This window comes from Peromyscus californicus, unplaced genomic scaffold, assembly GCF_007827085.1.
Source record: "Peromyscus californicus insignis strain IS unplaced genomic scaffold, ASM782708v3 Scaffold_20__1_contigs__length_68692818, whole genome shotgun sequence".
Lineage (NCBI taxonomy): Eukaryota > Metazoa > Chordata > Mammalia > Rodentia > Cricetidae > Peromyscus > Peromyscus californicus.
In genome coordinates, this window is record NW_026294503.1 from 24,205,155 (window position 1) to 24,224,756 (window position 19,602).

Genomic DNA, 19,602 nt, shown 5'->3' on the forward strand with positions numbered 1-19,602 from the left:
TCAAGTTACTCCAATAAGAAATGCTTCAATTTAAATTACTTTTAATTATTTAAAGTTTTAAAGTAACCAAAACTTAATATAAATAGAAGCATGAGGCCATGAAAATGAGGAAAAAGATGCACCTGTAGGCATTTAACAAAATTAAGCAGATTTCCATTTAATGTGCCCAAGTTATATTCATCACTTTATGTAAATTTAAAAATTAAGAAGTATGTTCATCCTGGAGTACATTAAAAATTAGGAGTACTGACAGCTCTACTCAGTTTCTTTGTTAATACATATTTTTTAATTTAATTATGTCTGTGAGTGCGTATGTGCACCTGAGTACAGTTGCTTTCGGATTCAGAAGAGGGTGTAACTCCCAGCTGGAGTTACAGGTGGTCCTGAGCTACCTGATGTGGGTGCTGGGGACCTAACTTGGGTCCTCTGACAAAGATGTAAGCAAGCACTCTTAACCCTGAGCCACCCCTCCAGCCAGCTCGATCGATTCATATTTTATTACATACTTCTCAACAGCAGTAAGTGCCTTTAGCCTAACTGCAGTACAATGGTGTTCAGGAAGAAGCCAAAGCTAACGGGCTGGCTAGGGACTCATTAAGCTACTGAAGTGTAACTGACAACATCAAGGATATGTTTAACTTCTAATAATTTTAAGAGCAGTTGGGGAGGGAGACATGCTTAAAGATAATAGATTACCTCTATTGACTTCTTTTGAACAATCGCGATACAAAACTAAAGTCTTCAACTTTTTATTCTATCAGAACTTGTTACTGGGAGTGGAAAACAGCTCAGCGGATCAAGGCACTTGTAACCAAACTTGATGAGCTGAGTTCTACCCACCAGACCCACAAAGCACAGGGAGAAAACTGACTAAGTTGTTTTCTCACCTCTACACCTGCACTGTGGCACAAACGCTCCCTGACTATCCCCCACCCCTGCCATATAAAGGGATGTAATCGTACAGAACTGTTAAAAATAAAAAGTATTTAAAATTTTCTTACATCTTTGTCAGGTAGACTGAAAAGGAATTCTCTGTCAAATCGACCAGGCCTTCGTAAAGCAGGGTCTATGGAATCTAGTCTGTTGGTAGCGCCAATGACCACAATTTCTCCTCTGCTGTCCAAACCATCCATAAGAGCTAACAGTGTTGAAACAATAGAACTAAACACAAAAATAAGAAAATAAATTAGCAGTACTATGAGTCTATCACTCAGTAATATTTTTTTTGAAAAGGTTTAATGTATAAACGTGCAAATGAATTTTCTTATGGAACCTAGCTACTTTTCAATGGAAAAAAAAAAAAAAATGAAAACACAGATTGTGGAGGTCGGTCCACAAAGGTTTCCTAGTGAGATCTGAGCTTGCTTTACCCAGCAGAGCTGCACTAGAGGATTGCTTGACCATGTGTGGGTTACCAGGTATTTGGAAGGGTCTGCACTTGGATGTGTGGTATGCTTTGATCTAGCAAGGAGAGGTCTTTAGCCCTGCCCCTTGGCATTCCTTAAAAAAAAAAAAAAAAAAAAAAAGCCCATTAGAAGAGACAGAGACAGAAGGGGCCGGTGGATAAGGCCGTCCCGAGGCTCTCCTGTGTTTCTATCTGTTTCTCTCCCCTCTATTCTTCTATCTAAATCTCTTATCCCTCACGCCTCAGGAGCACCCTGGGGAGGAAGTACCACAACAGGGAAACTGGAGAGATGGCTCAAGGGGTTAAGAGCCCTTGCTGAGAAAGAGGATCTGAGTTCCAATTCCCCAGCACCCATATAAAAGCCAGGTACCACTGAGTATGTTTACCACCTCAGCATGGTGAAGCAAAAGACAAGTGAATCACCAAAGCTCACTGGCTCACCAGTCAGCCTAACCAAGCAGTGAGCTTCAGGTTCATTGAGAGAACCTGTCTCAAAACTGATGTGGGGTGAGGAGATGGCTCAGTAGTTAAAGTGCTTGCTTTGCAAGAACAAGAGCTGGAGTTTAGATCCCCAGAACACACTTAATTGCCAGCTTTAGTGTGGCAAACTTGCCTGTAATTTCTGTCTTATAAGGTTAAGACATGAGATCTCCACAAGTTGGTTAGTAACTAGCCAAACTGGTGAGGTCTAGGTTAAAATGACCTTGCTTCAATAAATAAGGTGAGAGGAAGAGCATTCAAGATGATTTGCAACATTAACTTCAAACTTCTATATGCATCCCCAAACAGCTTGTCTACACACATGCGCTCACTTGAGCACACGCGTGCAAACACGAAAAACAAAATACAGAAACTGTGAAATGGAAAGTGAAAGGGGAATAACTCAACATGAGTGCACACAAGCACCCATGTGCTCATATACACCAACTTTAAAAAGAAAAACAAATACACTGAAATCAAGGGATGGGGTGTGTGCTGTTCAGGTGTGCAGTGTTTACCAAATATGTGCAAGGCTGTGTTCAATCCCCAGGACAGGGGTGTGTGTGTGGGGGGGTGGACGGACGGATGGATGGACGGATGGACACGGGTATTGAAATCAACTGACAATACAAATAATCTTCAGAGCCACAAATGGATCCCAGATGTAATTTTATACAGCATATTTCACAGGGAAACTTGAAAGTTCCAAATCAAACACTGTAACATGAAAAAAATATTAGTACTTTTATATAGGACAAATTACCTAAAAATTATAAAACATACTCATGTGTACATTGGCAAACCAAGTAGAATACACATACACACGTACATAGACACACACACACACACACACACACACACACACACACACACAAATATACATGAAACACTTGAAAATTATTTAAAATAATCATCAATCATTTGGGTGGTGGTAGTATATGCCTTTAATTCTAACACTCAGGAGGCAGAGGCAGGCCAATCTCTGTGAGTTTGAGGCCAGCCTGGTCTACAGAGCGAGTTCCAGGACAGCTAGGACTGTTAAACAGAGAAACCAGGTCTCAAACCCTCAACCTGCAAAAAAACCCAAAAGAAAAACAAAACCCAGATAATTTGATATTCAAGACAGTTTAAAGCATTATCAATACAGATAATGACTTGGTTCTAACAAGGAATTGATTATTGAAAAGCATAGGAAGCTGTTGGTGTAGCTCACTTTGGGGTAAAGTGGAAGTCACTTTCATGAAGTACTTAAATGGAGTGATATGTCAGAGGCTGCACTTATTCTGTACTGCCTGTGCTTTGAGAAGATACTACCACTGAGCTACACCCTTAAAAGCACCTGTGGTGGTTTGAATTATGAGTGGCCTCCATAGTCTCGTATATTTGAATGTTTAAGTCACCAGGGAGTAGAACTCTGAAAGGTTTAGAAGGAGGAGGTGTGGCCTTGTTGGAAGAAGTGTGTCACTGGGGGTGAGCTTTGGCGTTTCAAAAACCCATCCACCCAAGACCCAGTCACTCTCGCTGCCTGTGGATCAGGATGTAAAGTTCTCAGCTACTTCTCCAGTGCCTGACTGCATGCCACCATGCTCTCTGCCATAACAGACTAGCCTCTGAAACTATAAGCAAGCCCCCAATTAAGTGCTTCCCTTTATAAGTTGCCTTGGTCATGTTGTCTCTTCACAGCAATAGTCAGTGACTAAGACACCTGAGGTGGGAATATATCTGTCTCAGTGGTAAAAGCACTTGCACATCAAGCTGAAGGCCCTGGAACAGTCCCCAGTACTGAAGGAAGTTTAAAAGGGGGAAAGCATCTGCATTAGTTGGCAACATTTAAGATATATTTAACTACAGAGCATAAAACTTGAGAAAGAAAATCTAATTCTTAGGCCTCAGTTATAAACAAGCTAGAACTACAGATAACTGGTTATGTCAGCCACATTCTATACCACAGCCTTGTTCTCATCAATGGCCTGTGAATATATGTTTGGATCATGAGTTAAATCTTCTGTAACCAAGATCTTTTTTTTTTTTTTTTAAAGATTTATTTATTTATTATGTATACAGCATGTCTGACTGAAAGCCAGAAGAGGGCGCCAGATCTCATTACAGATGGTTGTGAGCCACCATGTGGTTGCTGGGAATTGAACTCAGGACCTCTGGAAGAGCAGTCAGTGCTCTTAACCTCTGAGCCATCTCTCCAGCCCGTAACCAAGATCTTAAAACTCTTGATAATAACCTGATTCTCAGAACAAGTCCACTTTTAAAAACACATATATATGTATTTGGGTTTCTTTCACCATTTAATACTTATTTTTGTATAACATCAACACAACTCAATCAAATTTTACCTGTGAATCTGATCTTGCCTGCTAGATCGTACTGGAGCCAGACCATCAATTTCATCAAAGAAAATAATTGCTGGGCGCATTTGATAAGCCTGAAAGAGGGTTCAGTAGTCCTGTGTTATCACAAAGAGCTTCAAATAGATTTAATACAAAGCATTTTAACCTATTTTCATTCAAATTTATTATGAATATAGTTTATAAATTGGAATATACCTTTTCAATCTATTTTCATTCAATCTTGCTTACCACAATTTGCCATTTATAACTATAAGACAAATATAAATTTCAAAAACTGTTTTTAGAACTATACATACATACATTCATTATATTAACATAATTTTATTTGCATTTTCAACTGAAAACATTCAAAATATTCCAGTAGTTACGTATCTTGGATTTCATACGGTTATAGTTACTGGACACAGAGAAAAATTTCATTATTGACCATGGAAACAAATAATAGAGGACAGTGACAATCTCCCTCCATGTTAAATAGAAAAATATTACTCAATAAAATACCAAGCTTAAAGAAAAAAAATAATCTATTTTGCCAGGCATTGTTGTCGCACACCTTTAATCCCAGCACTCGGGAGGCAGAGGCAGGCAGATCTTTGTGAGTTTGAGGCCAGCCTGGTCTACAGAGCGAGATCCAGGAAAGGTGCAGTGCTACACAGAGAAACCCTGTCTCAAAAAAACAAAAAATAACTATTTTAGTGAAACAAAATAAAGACTCTTAGTTCTAAAAAGGTGTTTAGAACAGTTTTCAGTGTCAGGCATGGTGTTGAGCACCTCCCAGCACTGAGGAGGTAGAGCTCTGATTTCAAGACTAGCCTGGTCTATATAATGAGTTTCAGGACAGTAAGAGCTACACAGATCTTGCCTAAAAAGCAAAAACAAAAACAAAAAAATCTCCCCAAAACCACAAAATATCCTTTAGCAGTACATCTAGTAGAGCAGAATGTATTATTTCACAATGTACTGTCAACACAATCTGGCATATGAAACTTTCAGTTTCCATATTGTGAAATAATTTACTACTATTAAACTCTAAGAGCTCTAATATTTCTAAGAACTCAGATTCAATTATTCCTATCTCTAACTATATAAAGTTGTTTGCTGTAGGTTAGCATTAAAAAAATTGACACAATAAATAAATAAATGCATTGCTGCTAATGTGATTCAAGGTGGCTAGGCCCACCCCAAGTTGGCAGCTAAATTTGGCAGGATTGTCCATGTAGTGCTAGCTTTAGGGGCAAGAAGGGTGTAAGACTAGAGGGAGGGGTCAAGGGTTCTTCCTCTACAATGTCAGAGAACTGTTGAGGCCAGAAAACAAGTGGCAGGGGAGTTCCCACATGAAGATCCTCGGAGGGCAAGAGGCTAAAAGACCATTTTCTGAACTGTGAAAGTGAAGCCTAGGTTGCAACAGATACCCCAAGACGTCAGAGATGCCAGAGCTGTGACATCTGACAAGCGGTACTGCATACAAGGAGTGGGATCAGTCCAAGAGAGAACTTTCAAGATGTGAACTCCCAGCTTCCTGTTTCTGCCACCACGCCTGCTACCTGCTGCTGTGCCTCCCCACCATGATGGATCTTATCCCTTGAGAAGGGGAAGCCCAAATAAACCTTCATTCATTAAAAAAAAATAAAATTAATCCTCATACATTTGAATCTGTAGGTTAAAATCTGTATAGGTAAATTTTAATATCATACCTGATCAAATAGCAATCGTAGCTGCCTTTCAGACTCTCCAACCCATTTACTCAGACAATCAGCACCTTTCCTCATGAAAAACGCCACTCTTTTATCCCCTTGACTGCACTCATTGGCAAGTGCTCTAGCAACCAATGTTTTTCCAGTTCCAGGTGGACCATAAAACAAACAACCTCTGTAAAACATGTTAAACATTTTTAGTATTAAATTAAAAGGTAGACTACTGAAACAAAAATTAAGAACCAATCTCATAACCACTTTAATTAGTTAATTAAAAATATTAAACCACTGAAATAGTTTCATTATACAAAGTAGAGGTTTAAACTCTGGGAGTCAATACCAATACAATATAATTAATACAGAAACTAAATAAATTCCTTTATTTGAAACATTGTCCTTCACTACCAGATCATACACACATATATATTACATTACCTTGAATATATAATCATACAATACAATCATATAATTCTCTCTTGATTTTTATGTGGAGGGGATAGTATTTCAAGGAGGAATATACAGAAAACTGGTGTGCATTGGCTTAAAAAATTACTAGTAATTTCATGTGTGACTAGAGGACAACTCTATGGAGCTGGTTCTCTCCTTCCACCTTTACAATGGTTTTAGGGATCAAACTTAGGTTGCCAGGCTTGTGATTAAGGGCACTTGATGCTCTTCCAGAAGACCACAGTTTGGTTCCCAGCATCCAAGTCTGGTGGCTCACAACCAGTTTGTAACTCCAGCTCCAGTGACTGAATGACTTCTAGCCTCCACAGACACCCCCACACAGGTGGCACACATTCATACATGCACATAAATAGAGAATAATTTTAATAAAGGAACTAGCAACTAGCACTTTAAAAGGAGTTAATCAGCAAAAAGTTTAAGAGGACAGGGGAAATGGCTTAGCAAGTAAAAGCACTGGCTACATAAGCTTGAGCATCTTAGTTCAAATTCCCAGAACACATGCAAAAAACTGGTTGTGGTTATGTGTACACCTGCAATCCCAGTGCTGTGGGGGATGGGATAAAAGGATTGCTGGAGCTTGCTGGTTGGCAGCCTAGCTCCTAGCTCCAGATTCAGTGAGAGGTAGTCTCAAGAGAATAAGGTGGCAAGTATGACACCTGACACCTGCCTCCACATGCTTGCATGTGCACCTGCACCCACACACCCACTCGCTCACATAAATCTCTCACAGATACATAATTTAAGTAAAAAGGTAAAGCTCTAAGAAGCCAGAGAAGCAACAGCAGCACAGCACACATTATGGCTACAGTAAAGACAGATTTAGTTTACCTTGGGGGTTGAATTTTAAACTTTTCAAAGACTTCTGGATAAAGTAAGGGAAACACTACCATCTCTTTTAGTGCTGCAATATGACTGGAAAGGCCACCAACACTATCAAATCGTACCTGGAATGAAATAGGACACAGATCTCAGTTAAAATTAAACCACTGCCCTATATCTTCATAACATTATCCCACAATCAATTGATTAAGAGTTATAGTATTCCCAAGATTTTTTTTTTTAATGTTTATTTTCTATGAGTCACCATGTGGATTCTGGGAATCAAATTAAGGTACTCTGCAAGAGCAACAATGCTCTAAAGGCTGAGCCATCTCTCCAACTCCCCAAAGATTTTTGTTTTTAAAATGTATACAAAGATTTAAGTTTCCGATAACTTAAAACAAAAGTAAAGTGAACAAAATTACACTTTAGGTCAAGCACAAACTTTAAAATACTCACTGAAGAATCTAGTTGCATTGGATCAACATCAGCAAGGTTTGCTCCAATTTTCATTCGATCTTTATAAATCCCTCTTATTTCATCTTTCCGAAAATTTAGTGGAAGGCACCTATTAAAAAAAACACGTGTGCGCGCACACACACAAATATATAAAGCCACACATCAAATCACCCTCCTCCCTAAATTCTATATTACAATATTATTTTTCTTATTAAAAAATGTTTGGCCGGGCGTCGGTGGCCCACATCTTTAATCCCAGCACTTGGGAGGCCGAGCTAGGCAGAACTCTGTGAGTTCGAGGCCAGCCTGGTCTACAGAGCGAGATCCAGGACAGGCACCAAAACTACATGGAGAAACCCTGTCTCAAAAACCAGAAAAATAAACAAATAAATAAATAAAAGGTTTGGGGTTGGGAGAAATGGCTCAGTGGGTAAAGTGCTTGCTGCCAAAGTGGAGGACAGGAGTTAGCAATCTCCCAAATACATTAAAATATGGGTAGAAATGGCAGGACAAACGTAATCTTGGGGTCCTAGAAGCAGAGATAAGGAATCCCCGGGGCTAGATAGTTAGCCAGACTAGTCCCACGACTGAGCCCCAGTTCAGTGAGAGACCCTGCCTCAAAGTGGAGAGTGACTAGGGAACACACCCATTGTCAACCTTCAGATTCTAATGAACACATGGAACTGGAGTTACAGACCACTTGTGAGCCATCATGTGGTTGCTACAAGGCTTGGTGGTAGGTGCCTGCAATCCCAGCACTTGGAAAACCAGGAGTTCAAGATCCTAAACTACACAGAGCAAGTTCTATGCCAGCCTGAGCTATGTCAGGCTTTGTCTCAAGAACAATAATCAACCAATTAACCCAACCTTCCTGTTTCAAACATTATTTTCTGCTCTGAAAATACTTTATTATTAGAATCCAATATTGTATTCATTCCTACCCACCTAGCTATAAATGAGAACAATCTTGAATTGGCTAGCATGTGGACTTAAACTACAACTGAAAATAATCAAATATTTCAATTTCAATGTAGAATTTTCCAATAAGTTAAAAAAAATTTAAAATGAAAAAAAAAAAAAGTAATTTCCTCAAGCCAGTGTTCACCAAGCCAACATTAAATAAAGTCTATTACAATCCCTTTTACCATCTTGGTGTCTGTAGAGGCCTGCTAGGAACAGGACTTCTAAAAGGCTGTGGTACAAGACCATTTTGGTTGGCTGTAAGCAAGGGCTCCAGAACCAAAAAGAACACATGGCTCTTTTGAAAACTGAAGGTGTTTATGCCTGAGATGAAACTGAATTTCTACTTAGGCAAGAGATGTGCTAATGTGTATAAAGCAAAAAGCACAGCGAGACCTGGAGTCAAATCTTGGGTAAGGTAACTTGGGCTTATGTAAACACAGTGGCATGATTCCTGCCAAATTCTGAAGCAACCTTCTTGCAAAGGCCAGTGAACACAGCATCTGTGTGGTGCTGTACCCTCACAGATTTAAACTAATATTTAAACTAATGAAAAGTATGTAAATAAATGTGAATTTGTGCTTTTGGGGCAAAAAAATAAAAAAGCCTAATATACTGGTCCAGAAAAAAACTATAACCGTATGTTCTAGCCTACCATTTGTTTCAACTATAGAGATTTCTAGTAAGGCAAAAGTTTTGTGCCGGGTGGTGGTGGCGCACGCCTTTAATCCCAGCACTCAGGAGGCAGAGCCAGGCGGATCTCTGTGAGTTCAAGGCCAACCTGGGCTACCAAGTGAGTTCCAGGAAAGGCACAAAGCTACAGAGAGAAACCCTGTCTCGAAAAAAAAAAAACCAAAAAAAAAAAAAAAAAAAGTTTGCTTTGTATTAATCTGTGGTGCAAGCCTTTAGTCAGTTAAACTGTACTTATTTCTAACTTATTGTTCTTTCTCATCACCCATAAAAAGGTACCTGAGGACTGGCAACATGGCTTATGAGTTATGTCAAGTCTGACAACTTGTGTTTAATTTCTGGAACCCACACAAGTGGAAGGAGAAACCAACTAAATCAACTCCTTTGACCTCCACAGGCACACCAGGGCATGCAGGTGGCCTGCCAATGATAAAAGCACAATTGGAAGGAAAAATTATTTTCAAAATGTATTTGGTAGTTTTAAAACTCATCCATTACACCTCTTCTTCCCCCAATTTTTTGTTTGTTTGTTTTTGTTGAGATCAGGCTTACCACATAACCCAGGCTGGCCCTAGAACTCTTACGTCCCAAAGTGCTGAAATTAAAGGTGTGAGCCACCACACCAGGGTCAGAGCTCACCTGTTAATAGCTCTATTTCGGTTCCTTTTTCTTCTCCTCTCGAAGTGCTCATCTTCAGAAGAGGAAGAGGAAGTAGAGTCACTACTGTGGATTGCATGCCTTCGCCTAAACAGGGAAATGGAAATCATGATGAGGGAAACAGAGAAAGGGCAGAGGACATAAGGATCAGAAACACCTAATGATCTAAAAGACTTACATAAACTGAACACATTCTTCTAAAACAATGAAGTAAGCTTTGTTGGCTGAATCTTTAAGAGATAAAAGATGCAGCCAAGAGAAAGGGAAGAAAAATAAGAAGTTGTTAGAGCTGACTGTCAAATGTTCATTAAGATTAGAGATAATGTAGACAGTGACTTTTTAAGTCTTGAGACAGGGTCTCCGTGCAGTCCCGACTGAGATGAAGCTCACTATGTGGACCAGGTGAGCCAGAAAGGCAGAGATCAACCTGCCTGTGTTTCCCAAGTGCTGAGAGTAAAGGCACGTGGCAACATGCCTGGCTGAACATGCATATTCAATATTATATAAAGTTTTACATGAGAAATTACCTATTTTTGAAATGACAAGTAATATTTTAAGAAAAGATAATCTGTAATGAAAGAAAAAGCTACCAAGAAAGAAGGGTAAGTAAGATTGCTCACTGGGTAAGGGTGCCCTGCCCATCACCAAGGCTGACTCCCTGAGTTTTAATTCCTGGGACTCATAAAATGAGAGAATTGACTTCCTCAAATTGTCCCGACCTTCATATGTGCATAAACATACACTGGCACATACTAAATAAATATACTAAATGTTTTTAAATGCTGTGAGGTCTAAGAGTATACCTTAGTAGTAGGATATTTACTTTTCTCACATGAAGCCCTGAGAAATAGTGAAGAATAAGATGGTGCCAGGCATAGTGGAGCACACCTTTAACCCAGGCACTTGGGAGACAGAGGAAGGCTGATATTTGTGAGTTCAAGGCCAGCCTGGTCTACATAGTGAGTTCCAGGACAATCAGAGCCACACAGTGAGACCCTGTCTTCAAAACATAAAAAACAAAAAAAGAATTAAGGTGACCTTTTATTTATAGTGCATTGTCAACTTTATCAACTAACTGTTAAGCATAGTATGAAACTCCAGTTACTTACAAAATAATAAGAATGTGATTAAATTCTTAGTAAATAACAACGTGTCAAGCACTACAAATACACAGGAAGAATGCCTTTGGACAGTTGCAAAAACTCACAGAAAGTAAAATAATAACAAAGAAAATCTGGCTGAGAAAACTTTAACGATTCTATTGGCTTAGGAGCTACAATGTTCTCTGAGTTAAAATATAATCACTAAGCAAGTATTTTCAAAGACACAAAAGGTTCACAATCTTTTATAAAAGTATCTATACGGCTGGGTGGCAGTGGCACATGCCTTTAGTCCCAGAACTTGGGAGGCAGAGCCAGGCGGATCTCTGAGTTACAGGCCAGCCTGGTCTACAGAGCAAGATCCAGGACAGGCACCAAAACTACACAGAGAAACCCTGTCTCGAAAAACCAAAAAAGTATCTATACAATCCAGATCTAGACTTTATCTTTAAAAACTTGGGCTGGCTAGGAAGGCAGAGGCAGGCGGATCTCTCTGAGTTCGAGGCCAGCCTGGGCTACAGAGTGAGTTCCAGGAAAGGCACAAAGCTACACAGAGAAACCCTGTCTTGAAAAACCAACCAACCAACCAACCAACCAACCAACCAACCAACCAACCAACCACAACAAAAAACTTGGGCCGGAGAAATGCCTTAAGAGGTTAAGAGCACTTGTTGCTCTTCCAGAGGACCTGGGGTCAATTCTCAGTGCTCACATAGTGGCTCACAACTGTCTGTAACTAAGTCCCAGGGGATCAGACACCCTTTGTTTTCCACAGGCATTGCACGAAAGGTGAACAGATATCCGTTTAGGCAAAACACCCACACACATCAAATAAATAAACCTCTATGAACTAGTTATAACTACTCAGCAAAGGAAACGCAACCTGAAATAGCACAGAGCAATTTATGTTCTCTACACCACTCACTATGATTGTTCATAGATTTTATAAGAGGAATGCTAAAATCTTTGACTACGCGGTGCTGGCTCAGGTAGCTGGAGATGGTTGCATGAAAACCCTTGCAAACAGCTCCAAATAAAATCTGAAATTTCAAACACAAATGGTTTCCAGGGTTTGAGTAAGGGTTGGTAAAGCCAGAATAAACGAGAAAACAACCCTCTATTGATCTATATACCCAAGATCATTTTTATGATCATCCTGCAGCCAAAATTACCTAGTACAAGCCTGCATACTTAGTATTACCATCAACACTCTAAAATATCCCAACTATATGTAAACTTACTATATAGTAATAGAATCAAGACACATTTCACAATTTGAAGAAATGTCTATTTAGTGACTGTTCCCCATATACCCAACATGACATATTATTTATTTCCTACCACCTACTGCCCCAATTAGTGAGTGCTGAACCCAGAGCCTTACATGTGTTAAGCAAATGTGCTACCACTGAGATACACCAACCAGCCTTCTCATTTATTCTTTTTTTTTTCTTTCAAGACAGGGTTTCTCCGTATAGTTTTGGTGCCTGTCCTGGATCTCGCTCTGTAGACCAGGCAGGCCTCGAACTCACAGAGATCCGCCTGCCTCTGCCTCATGAGTGCTGGGATTAAAGGCATGCACCACCACCGCCCTCTCATTTATTCTTAATTAAAATTCTGGACAACATACATTATTAATAGGCTCATTTTACAGTCAGGGTCAGTGAGGTTCAACTGGCTCAAAATATCAGAATAAGTCAATGATGTTCAAATTTAAACCTAGATCTATTCCAAAAAGTCAAATACTACTGTACTGGTAGTTTCTAGTTTATTTCACAAATCAGTAAAAGTTATTAGCAAATAACAAAGCCGAGTGGATAAACATGAAGTATTACATTTTGTAAATAAAAGAACCCTCTGACCCCAAAGGCTTATCTATTAAGACTTTGTCACCAGATGGTGAACCCTATTGAGAGGTAATGAGACCATAATAATGCTGATCTCATCAATGGATTAGTCCATTTATGAGTTGATAAATTGTTGGGCCATTAGAAGGTGGAGCCTAGGGGGCCGAAGAGATGGCTCTGAGGTTAAGAGCACTGACTGCTCTTCCAGAGGTCCTGAGTCAATTCCCAGCAACCACATGATGGCTCACAACCATCTGTAATGAGATCTGATACCCTCTTCTGGCCTGCAGTCATACATGCTGCACACAAAATAAATAAAAAAATCTTTGGAGGGGGTGGAGCCTAGATTGAGGAAATAGGGATGTGTCTTTGAAGAATGTATCTTTTTTTTTGGAAACAGAGTCTTTGCTTGCTGGGCGGTGGTAGAGCATGTCTTTAATCCCAGCACTTGGGAGGCAGAGGGAGGTGGTGGATCTCTGTGAGTTCAAGGCCAACCTGATCTAGAGAGTTCCAGGACAGGCTCTCCCCCACCAAAAAAAGAGAGAGAAAGAAACATGGTCTTGCTAAGTTGATTAGGCTAGCCTTGAACTTGCTCTGTAGCCCAGACAGGTCTTAAACTGTCAGTCTTCATGCCTCAATATCGAGCTGGGATTAGAGGACCAAACCACCAGGTCCAGCTTTTAACAACACTCTAAAGAGTTCATGAGAATACTGAAAACTGGGATGATATAAGAAGAACCTCAGAATGTCTACTTGTGATTCTGACAAATAAGAAGGCCTAAGGACACAGGTATACTTATTTTTCCTAAAAGAAATGACTCTTCAACACTTAAAGTTTCTGCTTTCCATGACCAATGCATGACCAGATCCTTTACAGATTCTCTGAGAATTGTTTAAATAGCTGAAAACTTTGATTTCAGTCTTATTTCCGAAAAATAATATTTTCAAGTTATTTCACATACCCGTATCATCCTTGTCTTTCCTATTTACCAGTCACATAATACTGCCCAAACTTTGGTTATTCAATTTATCAGAAAACCTTATTACTACTAGGATGGGAAAAGAAGTGTAAGTTACCTCTGTAAACTTCAATCTGAAAGAAAACAACTGTTGGGATATAGAAAGAAAGAAATCCTCTAGTAAAAATAAATAACTTTTTTCTCTAAAACATAAGAGAAACAAACTATGAAACATCTTTATCAAACTATAAAAATCAAAGTTTTCAGCTATTTAAACAATTCTCAGAGAATCTGTAAAGGATCTGGTCATGCATTGGTCATGGAAAGCAGAAACTTTAAGTGTTGAAGAGTCATTTCTTTTAGGAAAAATAAGTATACCTGTGTCCTTAGGCCTTCTTATTTGTCAGAATCACAAGTAGACATTCTGAGGTTCTTCTTATATCATCCCGGTTTTCAGTATTCTCATGAACTCTTTAGAGTGTTGTTAAAAGGTGGCCAGTATCATGATCAAGTCTAGAAGTTATATAACTTAGAATATTTAACGTGGTGGGAGATTATGCTTGTGGCAGTATATAAAGAAAGGCTACAATCTAAATGTGAAATTTAAATGAAATAATCTTTGTAAAATACTTAACAGAGCCTAAACTACAATATATACTAAGTCAAAGTACATCTATTATTCAATGTGGTACAATGGAATAAACTATCTTACCAAGTAGTTACTAATACTTTCTATTAATGAAAGCAAAATCAAAAACAGTCACTGGCAATGGTAACTAGAGCACTAAATGCAGAGCAGAGCTCTCCCATGTATGGAATTCTAGAATTCCATCCTAATACACTCAATCCAAAGACTCTAGAATCTTGTCATAACATATCCAATTATGTTATCACAGATCAATCACTATTTCAGAACCTAACCTGTTCATTCGTTTACAATAGGGACTTCTTGGTCCTGTAGAAGATAATCGGTATCTTGGTCTTGCAGGAGAAGCTGGGCCACTATAAAATATGTTGGGTTTTCTTTGGTGTCGAGGTTCTAGAAAAAGAAATGAGCATATATAATGTAAAACATACATATAAAAAATACTTACAAAGGTGCTGCCTTCCATGAAAGTGCTAGTAAGCATCTAAAGAATATTTTACTAATGTCATTTATCTATAGGGTTGATATTAAAAATATGTAGTGGGGGCTGGGGACAGCTCAGCAGTAAAGAGCACTTGCTTTGAGAAGACCTGAGTTCCATTCCCAGTACCCACACTGAGTGACTTATAACCACCACCTGTAACTTCAATTACAGGGGATCCAACACCCTTTTTGGCCTTCGTGAACACTTGCGTGCAGGTGCTGCACACAAACAAGTATAAAGTATGTATAGGACAATCAACTAAAATACACACTAACTACATACAATCATTATGATTATACATGTTTAACAGGTATTGTCTCCCTGAGCATAAAAGCTCACAAGTTATTGAGGTATGGTGTTAACAGAAATCATCCTATCTTTATAAACAGAAGATTTAGAAAGATAAGACAAAAATCTCAAAATAGCTCAGTTATTTGTTTTGTTCAAGGCAACATTTAACTCTCTTTATAAATGACAATGAGATAAACTACCCTTTCACATCTAATTTAGAAGAGGAAACAACAAACAAACCAGGGATGGTGAAATGAATCAGCAGGTAAAGGCACTTGTTACAAAGACTGATGACGTATGATCCAAGATCCACATAGTAGAGATAACTGATTGCACCCCCGTGTGCCAGGTGGCACACACACACACACACCACAGAGTACCTAAGTGTAATTAATGTTTAAAAAAGGAAAACCGGAAGGACAGTAAAGATAAGGTCCTACAAATCTTTCTTCTGAAAGACCATTTGTAGTACTTACTTTCCAAAGGTGCTTGGTAGTGCACAGTTGCTTTTCTCTGCCTAAGATAGTATCGTTTTTGATTATCTTCTTCTCCATCTTCATCATCTTCATCTTCATCATCTTCTTCATCTTCACCATCATCATCCTCATCATCCTCTTGCTCTTCACCCTCTTCAGATGACTCTACAATTAAGAATATACGGGTAAGGGTAACTGCCACCAAACTGACAAACTGAGCTCCATGCCCGGGACCCACAAAGTCAGAGAACCGAGTCCTGCAAATTGTCCTCTGACCGCCACCCCACATACACTCACCACCTTCACCCAAAATAAACATAATAAAAATTTAAAAAAGAGATACATCCAATACACTCACCAAAAGGCTAACAGTTTTTTTAAACACAAGGAGTTGGTAGAGAAAGGGATCTTTTAAAACTTTATCTACTTTTCCATTATTCATAGAAAGAGTTTGCAACATTAAGAATTTTTCAAAATTGAAGTAAAAATTATAGATTTAAAACTTAGAAGCTCGGTGTGGAAGTACATGCCTTTAATTCCAGTATTCAGGAGGCAGAGGCCAGCAGTTCTGTATGAGTTTGAGGCACTCCACCCTGGTCTACACAGCAAGTACCAAGCTAGCCAAGGCACAAAGTGAGACATTCTCTCAAAAACAAAAACAAAGCCGGGCGGTGGTGGCGCATGCCTTTAATCCCAGTACTGGGGAGGCAGAGGCAGGCGGATCTCTGTGAGTTCGAGGCCAGCCTGGTCTCCAAAGCGAGTTCCAGGAAAGGCGCAAAGCTACACAGAGAAACCCTGTCTTGAAAAACCAAAAAAAAAGGAAGCCAAGAAGTTTAAAAAATATTACTCGTAAATACCACATTAAAGTTTACAATGCTCTTAGAAATCTCAACATAAGCCAATTTTAACTAAAACTTTGAAGTTAATGTCAATACTGATAGGTTTTAATACCCCCAGAAACAAAAGTTTGCCTTTTAAAACTTAATTCTCTGGCTATGGGAACTACATAAGTCTAACAAATACATTTATGATAAGGGTAAGATAGCTTCCACCAATTTTTAAAATATATTTCTGAAAACTGTTTTAACTCATGAAAAAAAAATAAGTTATTAAATCTCAAATGTAGTAGTAAAATTAACTTTAATTGCTGGATGATGGTGGTGCGCGAGTTTAATCCCAGCACTCTGGAGGCAGAGGCAGGAAGATCTTTGAGTCTAAGCAGAGAGAGTTCCAGGACAGCCAGGATTACAGAGAGAAACCCTGTCGCAAACCAATTTTTTTACCTTAACACTGTTGATTTCAGTTACTTTCTCTAACAAAACACACTATCCTGTTTTGAACTTTCCCTGGTCTATACTTCTCTTAAATTTTTTTTTTTCTTTTTTTTTTTTTGGTTTTTCGAGACAGGGTTTCTCTGTGTAGCTTTGCGCCTCTCCTGGAACTCACTTGGTAGCCCAGGCTGGCCTCGAACTCACAGAGATCCGCCTGGCTCTGCCTCCCGAGTGCTTACTTCTCTTAAATTATAACCACTGCAAATTACAATAAATGCCAGAGACTGAATAAGAAAGCTATTTCTCATTAAGTTAAAAATGCTTACATTTGAAGCCAGAAAACAGAAGATGGAAAACACACTAACCCACACTGCCATCTTGGTTATCAGTTGTTTCTTCATCAGCTTGTTGAATAGCCTTTCGTTTTCCTCTTGTGTACATACTAAGATTGCTCTACAAATGTTTAAACAAAAGCCATTAACATTTAGTGTATGTTCACACCAAAATTAAAACCCTCTAATTATTCTTAAAATGAAGACATAACTATAAATTTATAATTCTAGTAGTAACTTGTAAATAATCTAACAAATGCTGGACAAAATGATTAATTACTACCCATAAATGGATTATGCATTAAATGAGAGATTGAGTCACCACCTAATGAAAAATATTTTTACCTCTTCTGTTTCATTAAACACTCCCAAACCTTCAAGTTTTTTCATTCGCTGTCTACGCATCTTTTTCATGTCGTCCATCTTTTGAAGTACAGCTTCAGCAGTGCTTTAAAAATATTAATAAAAATATTTCAGTAAGAAGCACTGACTTACTTGGTAAAATATTCAAACACTTCTTTTCATTAATTTAAACACACACACACATAGAATAAAGGTCCCAATAGCCATTCTCCTGTATGTTTCACATAAATCAAATAGATTACAATGCTCAGGATAGGGTCGGGGGTGTAGCTCAATGGTAGTGCACTTCCCTGGCATACACAAAATAGGTATTCAATCCCTAAAATCTAGAGACAGAAAGGGGAGGAGGGGCCATGGTGCTGGCACACACCTTTGGTCCTAGTACTTAGGAGGCAGATCTCTGAGTTCAAGGTCAGCCAGCTACATAGTTGTGTTTGTGTGTGGTAATAGTGAAAATTCACAATCTTTCTCTAGTAGAGTTTGTTCCAGATACATAGTTTTGATCTTAAGCATTTTCACTTACTTTGTTATAAGCTTGTCAAACAGCACAGACTGGTTCACAGTGCTGTAACGACTTCTAATCCTACAACTTCTTCGAACTTCAACATCTCCATTCTGTTCATGCAAATGTTCTGTACTTTGAGCAATGTTTCTATTCCTCAATGAGTGAGTAATTGGAATAGCTTTGTCTTCACAGATATGTACAGAAAAAGATTTCAAATAACTATTAGCAAAACAACTTGAAAATGCACAGGACAGCTACTTTCATGTAACAAAATTATACCATCTTAAACTTGTTCTTCTAGAAAAAATTTTAAGTTATAACATATACCTATAGTATGATTTACCCTACTTCAGAGACGATATGTCATATAAAGACTTGTATCAGAAAGTTTAAAGTAGTTTGTAATAGCTCCAAACTGAAAACAACTCACATCTATTAAGAGGATGAGGTACAGCCAGGTGTAGCAGAGCATACCTGCAATCGCCACCATCAAGAAACTCAGGTAGGTCCTGAGTTTTTAAAAGATCAGCCTGGGTAATAAATCATGGTATAGTCATACAATAGAATCCTACCTAGTTACAAAAGTAGCAACATGGACAAATACTTAAAATTAATTTTTGCTGAGTGAAAGAAACGATATAAAATATCCTGTATGATTTCACTTACATAAACCTCTGGGTAATGCAAACTAATCTACAGCAACAGAAAACAAGCCTGCTGGTGGTGGCGCACACCTTTAATCCTAGCACTTAGGAGGCAGAGGAAGGTGGATCTGTGCGTTCCAGGCCAGCCTGGTCTATAGAGAGAGTACCAGGAGAGCCAGGACTATACAGAGAAACCCTGTCTTGGGGGTTATGGGTGGGGTGGGAAGAAGACTGTTGATTACTTGGGAATCTAAGGGCAAGGCAGGAACTGTAAGAGCCAAGACAGATTACGTGAGTGTCCTAGTCACTGTTCTATTGCTGTGAAGAGACACCACAACCAAGGCAACTCTTATACCATTATCATCAAGGCCTGGAGCACGATGGCATGCAGGCAGTTGCTGAAGCAGTAGCTAAGAGCAACATCCCGTTCAGTAGGTAGAGAGAGGGAGACACTAGGCAGGCTTGGGCTTCTGAAACCTCAAAGCCTCGTGTCACACCTCCTTCAATAAGGCCACACCTCCTAATCCTATCAGAGTTCCACCCACTGGTGATTTAGCATGATATGAGCCTATAGGGGCCACTCTTATTCAAACCACCACAGTATTTTGAAAAAACTTTTAGAGGTAAAGGTTATTTTTACTCTATTAGTACATGATGGCTTCTTTTACATACTACACCAAATCTAACAA

General features: G+C 38.9%; 1 protein-coding gene across 2 annotated transcripts in view; it reads right to left on the reverse strand.

Annotated features, from left to right (window-relative positions):
• The window catches only part of Atad2 (ATPase family AAA domain containing 2), a 48,200-nt gene that overhangs the window by 19,527 nt on the left and 9,071 nt on the right, over positions 1-19,602 (reverse strand). For both annotated transcript variants that reach the window (XM_052747849.1, XM_052747850.1), the window contains exons 4-14: positions 18,288-18,453; positions 17,747-17,849; positions 17,435-17,522; positions 15,799-15,963; positions 14,823-14,940; positions 9,978-10,082; positions 7,689-7,797; positions 7,239-7,354; positions 5,943-6,117; positions 4,234-4,322; positions 1,002-1,161 (exon numbers count right to left, since the gene is read on the reverse strand). In XM_052747849.1, coding sequence (XP_052603809.1) covers positions 1,002-1,161; positions 4,234-4,322; positions 5,943-6,117; positions 7,239-7,354; positions 7,689-7,797; positions 9,978-10,082; positions 14,823-14,940; positions 15,799-15,963; positions 17,435-17,522; positions 17,747-17,849; positions 18,288-18,453 — 1,394 coding nt within the window. The remainder of the gene's footprint in view (positions 1-1,001; positions 1,162-4,233; positions 4,323-5,942; positions 6,118-7,238; positions 7,355-7,688; positions 7,798-9,977; positions 10,083-14,822; positions 14,941-15,798; positions 15,964-17,434; positions 17,523-17,746; positions 17,850-18,287; positions 18,454-19,602) is intronic.